Raw genomic sequence first — 20,035 nt, 5'->3', positions numbered from 1 at the left:
CACCGATTTTCGGGGGAGGGCTTTCAATAGAAGCCCTACCCCGAAAATCAGTCCCAGCTAGCTAGAGATATAGAAAAAAAAGAAAGTAATACTCACCTAGTCGCTGCGGTCCGGGTCTCTGCCGCTGATCCGGGCTTCCCCTGCACTCCCAAGTCTATTGCCGTAGGCCAGGTTTGAGAACCCCGCCTCCAGCAATAGAGTGCTGTGATCGGTTGTCGGCGCTGGCTCGATGCCCAATCACAGCCCTTCATTGGCTGAGACAGTCAATCAGAGCTTGCCGGCGCTGATTGGCTGAGACAGTCAATAAAGGGCTGTGATTGGGCATCGAGCGCGCCGACAACCAATCACAGCACTCTATTGCTGGAGGCGGGGTTCTCAAACCTGGCCTACGGCAATAGACTTGGGAGTGCAGGGGAAGCCCGGATCAGCGGCAGAGACCAGCGGCCGAGACCCGGACCGCAGCGGCTAGGTGAGTATTGCTTTCTTTTTTTCTTTTCAGCATCCTCGGCTGCGTTTTCAGCCGAGCTGAACAAGCAGCTAAAACGCTGGCATTAAGTATGCCAGCGCTGCTAAAAGCGGGTGGAACCTGCAGTAAACGCAGCATTGAAAAACGCTGCGTTTCTGCAAACACCCTGTGTGAGGGAGGCCTAAGAGGGGACTAGATGCCTTTCTCGAGCGAAGTATTTTACAGGATATAGACTTTAGGTGACCAGTGGGTTGTTGATCCGGGTCTTAAAGTCAGGTAGGAACTATCAGGGGTTGATCCAGGGATTATTCTGATTGCTATTATGGAGTTGGGAAGGAATTTTCCCCCCAATGGGCTAATTGGCTTCTGCCTCTTGGGGTTTTTGCCTTCCTCTGGATCAACAAGGGAGGGTTGAAACAGGCTGAACTAGATGGACATCGTCTTCATTCAGCCTAACATACTATGTTACTATATACTCCCCCTTCCGTGCTCTCCTGACGCTGCCGTCTCACAAGTTCTCTGGTCCCAGGTGATCTTCATTTCAGGGAGGGGAATGATGATGACCCAAAACTGAGTCACATGAGCACTGCAGTTATTTACCGGCTGCAGCGGTCACATAGCCATTTTATAGGGGACATCATTGCTGGCTCACTGCACCTGGTAGTGAAGACCAGTTGGGACCGGAGAGCTGGTGAGATGGTCGCGGCGGAGGAAAGCAGAAGTGAGAGTATGTAATTTGTTATTTTAATACTGCAATCTTAGCGAGGTTTTACAGAATACTACATTCTCAGAAAACCCCTTAAAGGAACAGGGCTGCAGTGTTTTTCTGGGCGCTGTGCCCTTTGTGCCAAGCTGCAGTAATAGGTTAGCCCATTATAGTCTATTGGGCAATCTGGTATCTCCTGAGTAAAATCAGGATGGCTCATAGAACCGATGGTTTTCATTTTGACCCTCACCAAATACCCCATTCTATATATGGTGGGAACATATTTTCCTTCTGATTAACATCTGTTTTCTGCATTTTATCTCTCCTTCACATCATATGGATAATTAATGACTCCAGCTCAGCTGCCTATTAGAGTCTGTGGTAGTCTAAAGGTTACTGTCTCAACACAAGCTCAGGCTGCTTTTCTGTCCCCCATGCTTTACACTGCAACTCTCTTTACTCACATTCCCTGGTAAGCCAACGACATTTGCCAGAAAGTCAGTGTATTTGAGTTGGCTTTTAGTACAGCAAGTACAGAATGCTTAACTACAATGCTTTAAACCACCAGTGAGACATCCAAATTTTACCACCATGTTATTTTTAAGGCGAGAATACTGTGCTGGGTAATATTGAGTTATTTCTTAGGCTCAAAGTCCATGTGCCAATTTTAAAATCCGCGCGTGGCCAATGCACGGGAGATCCGTGCGTCTTGCTGCCCATAGAGATGCATTAGCATCCATAGGGCAGCTAAAAGTATGTGGATGTGATTTTTCCCAGCGTGAGTGGTCGCACACACAGGAAGAAATCGCAGCATGCTTTATTTTCCTGAGGGTCTCCCGCACGGACGGCTCCCGCAGCTTCCATTGAAGCAAGTGGAAGCCATCCATACCCACGGCACAGTCGCAGCTGTTTTTGTGCTGTGCCGAGGATACGCGGGGGAGCAGGAGTTTTTTTTTTTTTTTTAAAAAGGGTGCACAGCGCATGCATGTGGCACACTGCTGGCGTGCCGAGCACATCCGCCAGGTAGTAAAAAGAAGATCCAGTCGTGACGGAGGGGAGACCCTCAGCGTCCTGAACGGTGAGTATAATTACATATTCCTCTCCATGTCCTCGGGCACGCAGGGATTCTGCTGCGGGAATTCATCAGCGGAATCCCTGCGTGCAAGTGGACATTAGGCACTAATATAACTTTCTAGAAGTCAGAGCTAAAATTCCACTCTTTAGTAGTCCAGTGGATTCCTGAAGAGTGGAAGAAGGTCTTATGGACTAATGAATTAAAATTTGACATCTTTGGTACACCATCAAGTAGGTGAAAGGGTGGTTCCTGAATGTGTGACACAAACTGTCAAACATGGAGGAGGAAGTGTGATGGTCTGGGGCTCTATTGCGGGATCCAGTATTGGCAACTTGCACAGGGTGACTGGCACACTGAATAGAAAGGGCTACCACAGCATTCTATTATGCCATGCAATACCCTCTGGTGTACGCCTAGTTGGTCAGGGGTTCATATTACAGCAAGATGGTGATCCAAAACATACTTCTAGGTTATGTCAGAACTACTTGAGAAGACAAGAAGCAGCCGGTAGACTTCAAAGAATGGAATGGCCTGCACAGTCTCCAAACTTAAACCCTGTTGAGCTTGTTTGGCATGAACTGGACAGAAGGGTGAAAGCAAAGCGACCAAGTGCAGCACTTTTGTGGGAACTTCTGCAACAATTTTGGGAAGAAATTTCTGAACAATATCTGAATGCAATTGTAGAAAAATGCTTTCATGCTGTAAAGCTGTTATGTCAGCTAGAGGGGTCGACTTAGGTCGCCTGCAGACGTCCGAGTTGGATCCTGCTGTGAGAATTCTTGCCACGGGACCCAACTAGAGCCCCTGCAGGGGACCAGCATGGCACTCACCTCTCCTGCAGCTCCGTCTCTTTTATATGCCGGCTGACGGCCAGCCGGCACATACGCAGGGCAGAGCCGCCAGTGGGGAGTGACATTTAGAGCATGCCGCGATTTGTTTTCCGCGTGTGATTTCACGTGGACAAATCGCGGCCGTCTGGCTAGGATTGCATTTTCTAATGCAATCCTATGGCAGCAGCCACGGGCGGAAATTCTGCAGGAAATTCCACCGCGGAATTTCTGCCCGTCTGCAAGGGGCCATACTGTGAAGAGTCAAAAATCTAGATTTAATTTGGTGAAACAAAGTGAATCCATTATTATTCTTATTTATTTGTTCTGTGTTTTAATTTCAAAGAACATTTGAAACATTAAACTGTAAATATCAATAAAAACTTAGGTTTTCTAAAACTTTGGACCGGTAGTGGACCTTGCTAGAAAAATGCATTGATATCCAATCTGATTGCATGATGCCACCCAATCAAATTTCTGCACAATTATTCCAACCGCACATATTAATATTCCAGATATCCAATCCCCCCCATAAACATACAGGCTGTTGAGTAGATGCGGTCAAACGAGGCCTCCTTGGGTCCAGCAGCATCTGTATCCTTCATTGACACATATGGCAATAGAAATAGAAGCAGCTCCATCTATATCAACATGAAGGGACGATACAGGAATTGTGATGATACAATTATTTCAGCAGCCACCATGTGATTACAGCACCACCTCCCTCAATGCCTTGGCACCTCTCGGGTTACTTCTTGCTGGAAGCAGAAGACTGAGTACAGGGCTCCCCGCCTGGCACCACCTGCTGAGATGCATCGTACCTGAGCGGGCGTCCTAGGGCGAGCTCCACACACCTCCATTCTTACAGTTTAACCACACGCTCATACTTTGGAGTTTGACCCCAAATGCAGAGTATCTCCTAGTCTAAGGAATTCTGCTGTGAACTTCTTTCTCCTTCTGCCCTGGCTCTGAGAAGACGCATCCAGCAGGCATTTGGTAAGCACCAACTAAACACTGGACTTGTGTCTGCAGAACAATGTCTTCCTTTGTCACTGCTGTACACTACAGGTTGTGTATGTGAGAGTCTGTACTAATATCCATTGTCCAAAGCCAACAGACACTAATCAGAATAGATCTTCAGTGTACGATTTCATCTAGTCGGCGACTATGTATGTTATATTGGCATTATTATACATTATCTCTACATGCTATCATAAGAGTTATGTTCTAATATACTTTGCTCATCAAGGTCTCACTTATTTCCCCAAGATCTTTGCTTGCTGTTGGTGAATGGAAACATTCTTACTGACATTCAGGGGCTGAAGACCTGTCCTGAAAGTGTGCTGCTCAGCTAAGTGTGCTCAGTGGAAGTTGTCAGCCCCTGAATGTATACAAAAGTGTTTCCATTCATTGGCAGTAAGCAGAGATGTTGAAAACTGTTAGGAAGTAATACATATCTGTTCGTTATTTTATAGAACAATTGTGTTTTTTCCTGCATGGATAAAGAGTTGAAGGGGTTTTCCAGGGAAATACTATTGATGACCTATCCTCAGGATCAATAGTTAATCGGGATGGGAGGAGTCTGCCACTCAGGACTCTGGCTGATCAACTGATCGGACACTTGCTGTCAGCGCCACAACACACAGGAGTATGGAGTGGAAGAAAATCGCTCCAACTCCGGTGTAGTGGCCAGTGTTTGGAGCTGCAAGCTCCCATTAAAATCAATGACAGCTGTGCCTGCAGTTACCGGCGCCGACCACTACAGACAGGTCGGAGCTAACTGCTTCCACTTTGCACCCCTGTGGGTTATGGCGTTGACAGCAGCTGCCCGATCAGCTGCGATCCTGAGCATTGGACCCCAACTGATCAACTACTGATGACTGATCCTGAGAATAGTGCGCTCAAATGTTGTGGAAACATTGTGCAAAATCCGCAGCAGAAATGTTTACTATCACAGGAAATTGGATTAAAGCAAATCCAGTTCATATCTAGGGTTAAAAACACGCTGCGCATTTTCTACTACCATAATGTAATTCTAACCTGCGGATCTCTGCGGAAATTCTGCAACAAATCCGCAGTATTTCCGCAAAGTGTGAATGGGCTCTGAAAGATTATTCCCCTCTTAAGTGAGTATGGAGGGTGTGAATGGGGCTGAATGCAGTGTGTGGACACATTCCTGGAAGAAGCCAGCCATGTTTTCTCATCTCATACAACGCCATTAGGGCCCCTGACCACACTGGCGTTTTTTTCATCCGTGTGTAGTCCGTTTAATGGACAGCATACATACCCATATTATTCTATACGGCAAAACACTACCAAGCTGTTTCATGCAGACACAGACTATGTGAAAAAAACGCATTGCATGCACAATGCTAATGCGATTTACAGATGAGACTTGGATCCCACCCGTGCGCTCTCCAGAGATACAAAAGAGAGTTTCAATTTTCTTTTGCGGATGTGCAAGACAGATGACATAGAGAAGTAATTTTAAAAATTGACATACGGACTGCATACAGAATGCACACGGAACTGCACATGTATCAATGTCCAGTTTTTGTGGATGGAACACGGGCGACTTTTCAGCGTATGTGTTCCCCCAGCCAGGTGATAGTGACAGTATCTCATCTCCCGCAGAAGGCAGTAGCTCCCAGTGTGGATCGCCGGTTACACCCAATGACCTACTTTCACCTGATTACAACACGATGAGTTGCGATTAGCGTGTCATATTTATCAGAGTTTCATCTTTATGTTTTCTCTGATTTGCAGCTTTGATGCAGATTATCCTAAATTATCAACTCTATATCCCGGAGAATGGAGACCACCACTCCCCTGAATAACGGGACCGGGAACCTTTCCCCCAAGAAGTCCCTGGAAGTCGTGGACATTGTGGTTCTTGCATTGTACTTTGTATTTGTGCTGGGAGTTGGATTGTGGGTGAGGATCCTGGCGCTAACCTATTCAGATTTGGCGACACTGGCGGTTTAAGTGCATTACTACCTTTAGAGCCCTCCTACACGGGACGACCTGTTGGCACAGATGCGTCCAATAGTCATCCCAGTGATAATCGCTGATGTGCTTTTACTCAGGAGCGATCATCGCTAAGTGAATGGAGGTGGAGCGAGACGGAGATCTTTCAGAGATGCGCGCTTCCGTTCACAGTCAGTAGGCGGTCGTTCATAGCCTTGGTGCAGATTTTAACAGATTTTGACATGCAGAGAGCCGTCAGAGATCACGTTCGGGCTACAATTGGCACTGTGTATGCCCGGGATGCTGGCGTCACAGACATGCGGAGTGTGACTTTTTTTCTTTCTTCAAATTCCCCACTGTCCATTCGCAGACATTGCAGAAGGGCAGCATTTCAATACGCCGCCCTTCAAGGGCTGATACGGTGAGAAATAGAGCATGCTGCGATTAATTTCTCCTGCGTTTTATAGAGATGTCCCCTCGCAGTCCAAACACAGGTGTGAATGGAAGAATGAAACTTCATAGACTTCCATTGCCTCCATTCACTGAGAAATACGCATGCGTAATACATGATGACAATACACCCATGTGAATGAGCCTTGAATTTCAATTTCATATTACGTATGTGAGGTACGCACATATAATACGCGGTACATCGCAGCATTTCAGATACATTGATTATCGCATGTCCCACTCACACCAGCGTATTTCATGGCGTATACTTGCATTAAAAAAAAAAGAATGCAGCAAGTTCTATTTTACCATTTTACCATTTATTATGCGCGTACAGCTCTATTATTCTGTATGGGTACATATAAAGCGCTGTACATACTCAATACATTGCTTATGTGCGGCGTTTATACGCACCTTCATTGAATGACAGAGTGGGAGATTTAAAAAATAAATGAAACCAGGAAGGTTGCCTACGCTGTCATGCGCAGTCCAAAATCGCTGCCATACGCAGTGATACACCCGCCTCACTAGCGTTAAAATGCTCCATACTACACGCAGCGTTTTACACATACGGCCGTGTGAAGGAGCCCTTAGAAAAATCACTGCATGTCCTATTTATGTGGAATGCTTTATCTAAAATTGGCCATTATTTCCATGGGAATGTTAAAAAAAAACAACTGCATCGCAACGCGTGTCATGTGATTTACATGCATTTTCATACAAGTGCGATGCGTTTAGTAATGTAGGTTACTATAGGGGCCACATGAAAAAAACAGGGAATGCAGAGCAGGAAAAAAATGCTACAAAAATGTGCGAAAAAAAAACCTCACATGGAAGACGGTAGTTTTTCACTCACCCAAATCGCACTCACCCGTATGAATACAGCCCAACTGTCATATAACACGTTATTTTCTTTCTGCCAGTCTATGTGGCGCACGAAGAGGAACACGGTGAAGGGCTATTTCCTGGCAGGAAAGGACATGGCATGGTGGCCTGTAAGTATCCTGTTAGAGAAATTCACAATCAATGAACCAGGAATCTTATTCCATTACAGACGCAATCCCTTTAAGTCCCTGACACCACAGGGCAGATGTCCCATGGATTTTCTATGCAGACCTTCCGCAAGGAAAATCCACAGCATTTACAGTAGCAGCAAATTGAATGAGGAACATAGCTTAATGAAGCTGTGTGAGATTAGAAATAAGAAATAGCGCCCCTCTAGTCTATTTGCTGTGTCTGGTATTGCAGTTCAAATGATTGCTGCAATACCATTACTGCACTGTTTCATGGCAGTTGATGGCTTTTCCTATGTTGACTTTCCTCTTCTGGTTATGCAGGTTTGTACGGTGACATTTATACCTCTCATGTCTGTCTGCAGGTTGGTGCTTCCTTGTTTGCTAGTAATGTGGGCAGCGGGCATTTCATTGGCCTGGCAGGATCAGGGGCAGCTTCAGGAATTGCAGTTACAGCATATGAATGGAATGTAAGTACAGCACTTACCTCTGCCAGGGACACTCCACACATACAATGAGGTATGATGAAATCATCAGTAATACAATCTTTGTCCTCACTGCAGAAAATCCAAATGAGTAAGAATGATCAGACAACAGAGCAATGTTATCTCATGTCCTGGAGGTTACTGAGAGTATCAGGATCAGTCACAACTTCCAACCTAAAATAGGCTCTGATGGAGCTATAACCTTACACATGACATTACTTGGGCCTTGCTCCATAGCTGAAAAAATACTGTAAATGCTGCAGGATTCCCTCAGCATTTTACACTTACGGCCCTGTGAGCCCAGCCTTGTCCTAAATTACATCCTGTATTATACTCTAGAGCTGCACTCACTATTCTGCTGGTGGAGTCACTGTGTACATACATTACTTATCCTGTACTGATCCTGAGTTACATCCTGTATTATACTCTAGAGCTGCACTCACTATTCTGCTGGTGGAGTCACTGTGTACATACATTACTTATCCTGTACTGATCCTGAGTTACATCCTGTATTATACTCTAGAGCTGCACTCACTATTCTGCTGGTGGAGTCACTGTGTACATACATTACTTATCCTGTACTGCTCCTGAGTTACATCCTGCATTATACTCCAGAGCTTCACTCACTAGTCTGCTGGTGGAGTCACTGTGTACATACATTACTTATCCTGTACTGATCCTGAGTTACATCCTGTATTATACTCCAGAGCTGCACTCACTATTCTGCTGGTGGAGTCACTGTGTACATACATTACTTATCCTGTACTGATCCTGAGTTAAATCTTGCATTATACTCCACAGCTGCACTCACTATTCTGCTGGTGGAGTCACTGTGTACATACATTACTTATCCTGTACTGATCCTGAGTTACATCCTGTATTATACTCCTGAGCTGTACTCACTATTCTGCTGGTGGAGACACGGTGTACATACGTTACTTATCCTGTACTGATCCTGAGTTACATCCTGTATTATACTCCAGAGCTGCATTCACTATTCTGCTGGTGCAGTCAGTGTGTACATACATTACTTATCCTGCACTGATCCAGAGTTACATCCTGTACTATACTCCAGAGCTTCACTCACTATTCTGCTAGTAGAGTCACCGTGTACATACATTACTTATCCTGTACTGATCCTGAGTTAAATGCTGTATTATACTCCATACCTCAAAATAAAAGAATCTCAACTAAAAGGAAACCAATGTGGCTCGACAAGACTGTAAGAGGGGCAATAAACGAAAAAAAAGAAAGCGTTCAAACTACTAAAGCAGGAAGGCAGTGAAGAAGTGCTAAAATCGTACAGGGAAAAAAACTAAATATGCAAAGATAGGATCAAAATTGCCAAGGAGGAGGCGGAAAGACTGATCGCCAAAGAGAGCAAAAACAACCTGAAACTATTTTTCAACTATATTAACAGCAAACGGATTTGCAGGGAGAGCACTGGCCCTTTAACAAATAATGTAGGGGAAATCATTGAAGATGATGGAGGGAAGGCAAATCTATTAAATAGCTTCTTTTCAAGCGTATTCACAAACGAAAAGGAAATGCCACACGAGATACAGGGGAATAAAATAAACCCCTCGCAAAATATGTCATACCTAACGCAAGGGGAAGTGCGGAACCGATTAAAGAAGATTAAAATTGATAAATCGCCAGGCCCAGATGGAATACACCCAAAGGTACTAAGGGAACTAAGTGATGGGTTAGCTAGGCCGCTATACCTAATATTTCTAGACACTATTAAGACCGGTGTTGTAACCATTGGATTGGTGCATCGCCAACGTGGTTCCAATTTACAAAAAGGGGACCAAAAGTGAGCCTGGTAACTACAGGCCGGTAAGTCTCACTTCAGTAACGGGAAAAATTTTCGAGGGGATTCTGAGAGACGCCATCGATGAGCACCTCAAGGAGAACGAGGGAATAACTCCTCACCAGCATGGATTCATGAAGGGTCGCTCATGTCAGACAAATCTGATCAGTTTCTACGATGAAGTAAGCTCTAAGCTGGACAGGGAGAATCTATTGATCTCGTATATCTGGACTTCTCTAAAGCCTTTGACAACGTGCCACATAATAGGCTAATATACAAAATGAGGCAGCTCGGACTGGGCGAAAACGTGCGTAATTGGGTAAAAAATTGGCTCAATGATAGAAAGCAGAGGGTGGTAATAAATGGCTCATACTCTGATTGGGCCACCGTCACTAGTGGGGTGCCACGGGGCTCAGTACTAGGCCCCATTCTGTTCAATATATTTATCAATGACCTGATAGAGGGGCTGCAAGCAAAATTTCAATATTTGCAGATGACACAAAATTATACAATATAATTAATACAACAGAGGACAATGTACGGCTACAAACAGACCTGGATAAGCTGGGGACTTGGGTAGAAAAATGGCAAATGAAGTTCAATGTTGATAAATATAATGTTATGCACATGAGCAAAAATGGATGTTACCAATATACACTAAATGGGGTACTGCTAGGGAAAAGTGATATGGAAAAAGACCTGGGGGTACTAGTGGATTGTAGACTAAATTGGAGTAACCAATGCCAGTCAGCTGCTGCAAAGGCAAATAAAGTTTTTGGATGCATTAAAAGAAGTATAGGGGCGAGGGATGAGAACATTATCCTTCCATTATATAAGGCACTTGTCAGGCCTCACATGGAATACTGTGTACAGTTCTGGTCACCGATACTCAGGAAAGATGTTACGGTATTGGAGGGGTTCAAAGAAGAGCGACTAAACTAATACATGGAATGATGGGACTGGAATACCCAGAGAGGCTATCAAAATTGGGACTATTTACTCTAGAAAAAAGAAGGTTAAGAGGCGACCAAATAACCATGTATAAGTACATGAGGGGACAATACAAGGATCTCTCCCATGATCTGTTTATACCCAGGACTACGACGGTAACAAGAGGGCATCCGCTATGCTTAGAAGAATGCAGGTTTCATCACCAACATAGAAAAGGGTTCTTTACTGTTAGAGCAGTTAGACTGTGGAACTCTCTGCCTGAGGACGTGGTGATGGCAAAATCCATAGAGGAGTTTAAAAGGGGACTTGATATCTTTCTGGAGAGGAAGGATATTTTAGGTTATAAATCTTAGGTTAATTGTTAATCCGGGTATACAGGCAGGTAGGAACTATTAGGCTGCATTCACACAGGGCGGATTCCTGTCGGAAATCTCGCGGTTTGGCCGCAGCAAAAAGCGCGAGATTTCCGCCGGGAGAACCGCCGCGGTTTAAGCTGCGGCGGCTTTGAAGCGGCCCGGCCGCTTGCTTTTCCGTTGCGGACGGCGCTCGCATAGAGGAGAGCGCGGGCACGATGTAAATAAACAAATTAAAAAAAGTAAATAGACATGCTGCATCTTTTGAAGCCGCGGTTTCAACCGGATTTACCGCAGCGGATTAGCCGTCCCGTGTGGATGAGATTTCTGAGAAATCTCATCCACATGGCTGGCTAATCCCGAGATTAGCGGCTGCGGGCGGTTTTGCCGCGGGCGGATCTGCTTGCGGCAAAACCGCGGCAAATCCACCCTGTGTGAATCCAGCCTTAGGGGTTGATCCAGGGAACAGTCTGATTGCCATTAGGGAGTCGGGTAGGAATTTTTCCCCCAAAAGGGCTAATTGGCTTCTGCTTTTGGGGTTTTTTGCCTTCCTCTGGATCAACAAAACAGGAGGCTAACAGGCTGGACTAGATGGACATTGTTTTCATTCATCCTTACGAACTATGTTACTGTCCTGCTGGTGCAGTCACTGTGTACATACATTACGTATCCTGTACTGATCCTGAGTTATATCCTGTATTATACTCCAGAGCTGCACTCACTTTTCTGCTGGTGGATTCACTGTGTACATACATTACATATCCTGTACTGAGTCTGAGTTACATTCTGTATTATACTCCAGAGCTGCACTCACTATTCTGCTGGTGGAGTCACTGTGTACATACATTACTTATCCTGTACTGATCCTGAGTTATATCCTGTATTATACTCCAGAGCTGCACTCACTATTCTGCTGGTGGATTCACTGTGTACATACATTACATATCCTGTACTGAGTCTGAGTTACATTCTGTATTATACTCCAGAGCTGCACTCACTATTCTGCTGGTGGAGTCACTGTGTACATACATTACTTATCCTGTACTGATCCTGAGTTATATCCTGTATTATACTCCAGAGCTGCACTCACTATTCTGCTGGTGGATTCACTGTGTACATACATTACATATCCTGTACTGAGTCTGAGTTACATTCTATATTATACTCCAAAGCTGCACTCACTATTCTGCTGGTGGAGTCACTGTGTACATACATTACTTATCCTGTACTGATCCTGAGTTATATCCTGTATTATACTCCAGAGCTGCACTCACTATTCTGCTGGTGGAGTCACTGTGTACATACATTACTTATCCTGTACTGATTCTGAGTTACATCCTGTATTATACTCCAGAGCTGCACTCACTATTCTGCTGGTGGAGTCACTGTGTACATACATTACTTATCCTGTACTGAGTCTGAGTTACATTCTGTAGATCTTTTATTATAAAAGTAAAAAACACAACAAAGACAAACTGTAACCATAAGAATAACCATATAAAGCAATATAAGGCCCTTCACCCACAGTCCGTGATCCATAAACAAAGTAAATGTCCATATCCGGGCTTCCTCCCCGCCGTACACACCCACACACATACACACTCTCCATATAACACTATATACAACTATAACACAATATACAAGTATATACCTAAAATATAAAACTAAGGAAACTATAACTACATAAACCCTGTAATCTATAACTCCAGGTCCAGCCGTGCCGCACTGTACCCACACAAAACAAAACTTAAGCAATAACATAAACAGCATAAATAACTGAAATAACAACATAAATAACCAAATTCAAACAGAAAGACCGAGCCAAACTGGCATACAAAACTAACTAAAAACATGCCTTTTTTTGGGGGGGTCCCCAGTGCAGCTTGGGGGCCAAGCCTGCTCCACCAGTCCGTGCCCAGAGTTCTTAGTTCAAGACGTGCCAAGCCACACCAGGGTTTTTTTGTTTTTTTTTAAAATAAATACCACACAGTGCCCACCGCAGCCTGGGGGCCATGCCCGCTCCACCAGTCCGTGCCCAGAGTTCAATGTTCGGGACGTGCCAGGCTACGGCTCAAGGCGTGAATCCCACTCCCCCCAACTCCCCACCCAACCTACCTACCACCCAAAACGTGAATATATACAATATATACAAAACCATAATAAACACCAATAAACCAACATACATAATATATACTATATACATAACCCGAAAGCCTAAGGTCAGCTCTCCTGCAGCCCTACTTCATTCCATTTTGCCCAAATCAAAACAAAAAGCTTCATGGTGCACTCACAGCCCTCCACCGGGATTGGAGGTGATAAGCCGGGCACAGACATCACAATGTACTATCCCTTGAATTAAAAAAAAAGGTCTCCCTATTCTCTCCCTAATTTGCCCTAGACTTTCCTTAGTCTGCCCCTCAGTCTGACCCTTCATGGAAAACTGTCCCTGCCCTATCCCTCCTCTCTACCTATCCTGTCCCTCCTCTCTCCCTACTCTGCCCCTAGAAGATTAAGAAAAGACTGTCCCTAACGAAATACAAGCCCTCTCCATAGGAGAGAAGCCTTAGATGTGCCCAGCGTCTCATACTCCAAAGAACGCACCTTCACCAGGTCACCCAGGATGTTCCTACATACCGTATCCACGGGGAGGACTTTCAGTTCCGTCGAGATTAAACACCATGCACTCCAGATGTGGAACCTGACCACTAGGCTAACTAGGAATAAAGTGCAGCGGTCCCTGCCACCAAGACCTCTGAAGGCTCCATAAGCCCACTCCGCATAGGAGAGGTGTGCCAGCTGACGCCAGCCTATGGAGACCCCTACCCGTTGGTATACCTCTGTATTAAAGGGGCACTGAAGCAGGAAATGCTCCATGCTTTCCAGCACGTCGCTGCACTCCTGACGGGGGCAACCCCTGTCAATCAGAGGCCTGCTCTTCAAGTTACCCCTTACATACAGTCTCCCGTGAAAGCACCGCTAAGCCAAGTTCCAAAACTTCAAGGGGACCCGGGTTGAATTCAGTAAACATAACCCTCCCTCCAGGTCCCGACTTGGGCAGTCCTTGAGCGCCAGGGGCTTCTGGAAATGGGTCAACAGGACTCTTTCGTCGAGGAGCCTCCTCGTCAGAGTCCTGATTTCCCACATCCCCAGACCCCACCGGCGTATCACCTTCAGAACCAAGGTAGCGTAAGCCGGGAGATATCCGTGCTGCGTGCGAAGGTCCTTCACTCGCCCTCCTGTCTCCCATTCCTGGAAGAAGGGCCGAAACCATCCCCGGCAGGAGTAGACCCACGGAGAAGCCCTCTCTTGCCAGAGGTTGCCTATGTTGATCTTAAAAAAGGTGTCTACAAGAAACACCATGGGGTTGACCATAGATAACCCCCCTAGTCTCCTCGTGCGGTATGTAACATCTCTCCTGATCAGGTTCAACCTGTTCCCCCACAACATTAGGAAGAACAGGTTGTAGACCCGGGTCCAGAGAGGCTCTGGCAAAATGCATACGCTGCCCAGGTAGATGAATAAAGGGAGCAGGTAGGTTTTGATCAGGCTAACTCTTTCCCGAAGGGTCAAAGACCAACCCTTCCACTGGTTTACCTTCTGAGTGGCACCATCCAGCCTGTCTACCCAATTTTGCATGGGGTAATCCCCCTGGCCAAATTTGATGCCAAGAACTTTTGCTGAAGTCTGGGGCACCGGAAGAGTGTCCGGGAGATCAAACACAGGATCCCCCCTTCCTAACCAGAGACTTTCGCACTTATCCCAGTTGACCCTGGACCCAGATGCCTCTGAGTAGCCATCCACCTCCGACACCACAAACTCCGCCTCCTCCCTTGAGGATACGAAGAGCGTGACATCATCGGCGTATGCCACTGCCCTCAGGGTAGCCTCCGGCATTGCCCGGTCCATCCTGACCCCTGCTATAGGTCCACGATCAACCCTCCTAAGGAAGGGATCTATCGCAAACACATACAACAGGGAACTTAGAGGACAGCCCTGATGGACACCGGACCCCACCTCAAAAGGGCGGCCAAGCCAACCGTTCACCAGCGGGAAAGTCTCAGCCCCTGCATACAATGTTCGCAGCCAATCAACAAACCCCACCGGCAGGCCGTATCTCAGAAGGACTGACCAGAGGTACTCGTGATTAACCTGATCAAACACTTTGGCCTGATCCAAGGACAGCAAGTACCCCTCCCAGTGACCAGCCCTACCCTGCTCCACTGCCTCCCGGACACCAAGAACAGCGCTAAAGGTGCTACGGCCTGGAACAGAGCAATGCTGGGTGCCCGAGAGGAGCCGGGGTGCAAACTTGACCAACCGATTAAACAGCACTTTTGCCAGAACCTTCCTGTCCGTATTGAGAAGCGCTATGGGACGCCAGTTCTCAATACGGCTCGAGTCTTTACCCTTTGACAGAAGGATCAAAGCTGACCTCCTCGTTGACTTTGGCAGAGTGCCCGAGGAAAGACACTCATTTAATGCCTCCGTCAAGAGGGGACTCAAGAGGTCCTTGAAGGTCTTATAATACTCGGATGTTAGTCCATCCGGTCCTGGCGATTTTTTGAGCCGGAGCCCATCAATCGCCAGTTTAACTTCCTCTATTCTGATCTCTCCTGTCAAAATATCAAGAGAGGTGTCTACCCCAGGCTCAGGGACAGTTTCACCAAGGAAAGCCGACATCACTTCCGAATCTAGATCCCTCTTTCCCAAGAGTTGCGAGTAGTAGGATCTGACGACCTCCAGAATCCCTGATCTGGATCGATTCAGGGATCCTGTACTATCGATCAGTCCAGTGACCACTTTACTATTCACTGACATCCTACAGTTTCTGTAAGGGTCGGGCGAGCGGTACTTCCTGAAATCCCTCTCAAAAACCAAGGATGCGTGTCTATCGTACTGGCACTTCTTGAGCAAAGATTTCACTCTGGAGATCTCCTCGCGGCTACCTCCAGTCGAAACGAGATGTTCGAGTTTCCTCCTCAGGCCTTTGTACAGGCGGTACCTGTCCAGGCATCTGAGGTTGGAGAGCTCTCGGAAGAACCTCGCCGCCCTCCTCTTGAACATCTCCCACCACTCTGACTTACTGCTACAGAGATCCAGTAATGGTACCTGGCTCTGCAGAAAATCCTCAAAGGACTGTCTTATCTCTGCTTCCTCCAGGAGTGATGAATTCAGTCTCCAAAAACTTCTGCCCATCCGGGGGGTCTCTGCAACATTCAGAGAAAACAATATTAGACAGTGGTCTGAGAATTCCACCTCAACAACGGACACTGGTGAAGAGATGGCTTCCTCCTTCAAATAAAACCTGTCTATTCTAGACCTGCTCTGACCTCTATAATAGGTGAACCCCTCGTGGCCTGGGGTGTGCCGGATGTGGACATCCACCAGGCGAGCCTCGCTAGCTATACTATTAAGTGCGACGCTGTCAAAAGTCAACCGCCTGTCTCCAGAGCCTCCCCTATCGCGGGCTCTTGTGACTGCATTAAAAAGTCACCTCCAAAGACAACTTGGCGGCTGGTAAAAAGGTAGGGCTTGATCCTCATAAAGAGACTCTTCCTGTCCTTTTTTGACTGGGGACCGTAGATGTTGACAAGTCTTAATTCTTGTCCCTTCATGAGGACATCTAAGATCAGGCACCTTCCCATTTCTAATTCAATAACTCGTCGGCATTCAACCGCTGCAGTAAAAAGTACCGCCACTCCGCTATATGGCTCGGCCGCAAGAGACCAGTAGGAAGGGCCTGACCTCCACTCCCTTTTTGCCTTATGTATGGCTGCCAAATCAGACAGCCTGGTCTCCTGCAAAAATAAAATGTCGGCTTCAACGCGGCCGAGAAAATCAAAGGCCGCAAATCTAGCCATATCTGACTTTATGCTGGCAACGTTAATTGATGCCAGAGTCAGTGGAGTGGGTGCCGCCATCATGAGTGATTAAATTAGACAGCTTTCTTCCTCACACCTGCTTCCTCGGGGTCAGAGGAAAGCCCCTTGCCTCTTTTTTTGGACACAGATGTGTCCATAGCAGGGGGATCCCCCGACCCCGTCGTCCTTGTTTCCAGGTTCCAGAGTAGCCTCCACCCCGGAAGGAACTATGCCTTCACGAGATGGAGGCTCAGCGCCCCCTGTTGACCCTTCCTTTGCCCTAGGAACCTTGCCCTCCGCCTCCCCCTCAGAAGAGGAGGAAGAGATGTCTCGGAGGGCTTGGAACCTATTGGAGAGTCCAACTGGAGGTGAGCAGGCTTTTCCTTCCTGTACTTGGCCCGGGGTGGGAGAAGATCTTGAATCCCCCCTTCGTTTCCTTCTTGTGGCACCTAGCTTACGCCGTTTCTCTAGCCACCTCTTGCCTTCCCCATCCACACTTTCACAGTGGGAGGAATCTGCAGAGTTGGTCTCCTCCCTCTGGATCCTCCTGTCCTCCTCATCTAAATCGCTGTCCCTCAAAGCCTCAGCCGCGAGATTTGCTTCAGGAACAGGGGCCACCATCGACCCACCTCCTGTGGGCGCTCCTGTCAGCTCCCTGCTCCGTCTGCGTTTCTCCTGACGCCTCTGCTCCGCAGGCGTCTTTTGCCGCTTCTTCCCTGGCTCCTGAGCTCCTCCACCTCTGCTGGTCCCCTCACCCCCGGAGGCCACATCATGACCCCCATCCGTAGGTGCTGAGACCGCATCGGCAAAGGAGCGCGGACAGCGACTAAATGGGTGACCGAAGTCACCACACAGGTTACACCTAATCTCCGCACAGGAGGCGGCTAGATGACCCAGACCCCCACACAGAGCGCACTTCAAGATCTTACAAGCGGCGCTCAAGTGTGAGGGGTCGCCGCACCTGTGGCAGAGCTTCGGCTGCCCCTGGTAAAAGGCCAAGATACGATCCCTGCCGAGGAAGGCTGCAGAAGGTATATGTGCCACTGAGTTACCTGAACGCTTCAGCTTGACCATGAACGTCCAGGCCCCAGACCATATGCCCTGCTCATCCCTGTTCTTTTGGGGCATCTCCGTCACCTCTCCGTACCTACTGAGCCACGTCATGATGTCAAAGCAAGAAAGTGACTCGTTACCAGTCAAAACGGTCACCTTCTTGATATCGTTCTGGCGAGACACCACCTGGATGGCAAAGTCTCGCCAGCCAGGCTCGTTTTTCACCAGCTCGTAATTCCTCCAGAAGATTTCTAGGCCCTCTGGGCGAAAGAAGCTGATGTCAAACTCAGACGTGCCGTAAGGATGGATCAGGGCAAAGATGTCAACTGCCCTGAAGCCCATCTTCAGCAGAAGCTCCACTACCCTTGCCCTCGGGGGGCATGTATCATTGCCTCTCCAGCGAAGACGGACCACATTCCTACGACCTGCGTCCTGCCCGGGTGTCGGTAGGGACCATAAGGTCTCCCCCCTTTGCTCTCGGAAGGCACCCAAGCCATGTCTCTCTTTCCAGAGAGATAGGTCCACCTCTCTTCCTCCAACTGTGATTGTACTCTCCCCCTTCCGTAAAGCCTCCAGGAGACGCTGTTGCAAAACGCCCTTTCTAGAGCCTGGAGACAAGGAGGACCCACTCCCTCCAGCGGCGACACTGGCATAACTCCTACCAGTTGTTGTCGCCGCTGGAGGGGCGACTGGAACCTGTAACCCCTCTTGCCTTACTACGTTACCCTCCCTTAAACCTCCACCCAAACCAGTATCCACTTGTGTGGCATCACAGTTGCCAGATGTAGCAGAGGCACAACCAACACCCCCAGCATTCTCTCTCCCATCACCAGCATTCTCTCTCACATTCACTCCTTTGGCTGGATCTGGACTTTGGGTCTTGGCCTTTCCAGAGGTAGATGGTAGCACCTCATCAGTTTTGTTTTTATTCTTTTTCTTGTTTTTCCCTTTTTTCTTTTTGGCCTCCGCATCACTGGAAGCCCGGGATCCTGCTTGGCCAGGAGCCCCCTCCGCATCACAGGCCCCGCTTGCAATGTTGCTTGTGGCACCGCTGCCACTCTCCTTTCTGTCACCTTGGTCACCTGCAGCTGTACTGGCCTTTTCTGCGCCTTTCTTTCTGACCTCTCTGTCCCGATTACCACCTAACACAGGGACAGGGGGTCTGACCAGCTCAGTGCTTTTCTTCCCAACGCCCCGCTCCCGGCCCACCTCAGAGCCTGAGTTAGGGGGGTTCTTGGGGTCAGAGCCCTGATCCGACTTTTCAGCTGGACCAGTGCTCTCAGAAACAGACACAAAAAACAGCCTCTCCTGCACCTTCTCTGGTTTCTTCTGTTGCCTTATTTTATGAACTACAGAGTCCTTTTCTGGCAAATCATTGCCAAACATGAAGCCCCCCATATCTAGAGGGGCTTCCAGCTGTGGGGTTTTCTGCACTTGTAGCGCTCCTGTAATCCTTTCCCCCTCCACCTCAGACTCCTCTGATGTTGCTGGCAGTTCTACCTCCTCAGGCAGGAGACTTCTGGCACTTGTGGTGCTGCTCTGGGTCAGTGATTGCTCACCAGAGCACACAGGCTGCTCCCCCAGACTTTCCTGCACATCCTCATACTCCTCTTCATCCGAACTCTCCCCATCACCTGATGTGTCAGTTTGCGCATGGCCACTGCGCCCTGCCGCCATTTTTGCAAACCGATCGTCATTCATCAGTTTCTCCTTAAAGGGGCCGCTCTCCTCCAAGATCTTCTCTCTGACTTCCTGCCACATTTTAATACAGTCTTTGCAGTCTCTTATTGCCCTCTGGGCCACTGCTTTCTCCTCCTTGGACTTCTTCTGCTCTTTTATCATCTTAGCAGATTGCAGTTTTGCCTTCTGCAGGACAATCATCTTTCCTGCAGTCTGGTAATCCTGCATATATTTTGCCAACCAGGAGGCCAGGTCTATTATAGATTCCTTCTCCCGTCTGTCACTCCATTTAGACAGTTTTGCCTCTGTCTGTGGCTCACATTTTATTCTGTGGG

At 47.5% G+C, this 20,035-nt stretch overlaps 1 protein-coding gene across 2 annotated transcripts in view; it reads left to right on the top strand.

Moving 5' to 3' along the window:
* The first annotated feature begins 3,817 nt into the window (after positions 1-3,817).
* The window catches only part of SLC5A11 (solute carrier family 5 member 11), a 44,027-nt gene continuing 27,809 nt past the window's right edge, over positions 3,818-20,035 (top strand). For both annotated transcript variants that reach the window (XM_066576550.1, XM_066576549.1), the window contains exons 1-4: positions 3,818-4,070; positions 5,841-6,008; positions 7,415-7,486; positions 7,870-7,974. In XM_066576550.1, the coding sequence (XP_066432647.1) occupies positions 5,886-6,008; positions 7,415-7,486; positions 7,870-7,974 (300 nt within the window). In that variant the 5' untranslated portion in view covers positions 3,818-4,070; positions 5,841-5,885. The remainder of the gene's footprint in view (positions 4,071-5,840; positions 6,009-7,414; positions 7,487-7,869; positions 7,975-20,035) is intronic.

This window comes from Eleutherodactylus coqui, chromosome 8, assembly GCF_035609145.1.
Source record: "Eleutherodactylus coqui strain aEleCoq1 chromosome 8, aEleCoq1.hap1, whole genome shotgun sequence".
Lineage (NCBI taxonomy): Eukaryota > Metazoa > Chordata > Amphibia > Anura > Eleutherodactylidae > Eleutherodactylus > Eleutherodactylus coqui.
This window is presented reverse-complemented; position numbering and strand designations above follow the sequence as displayed.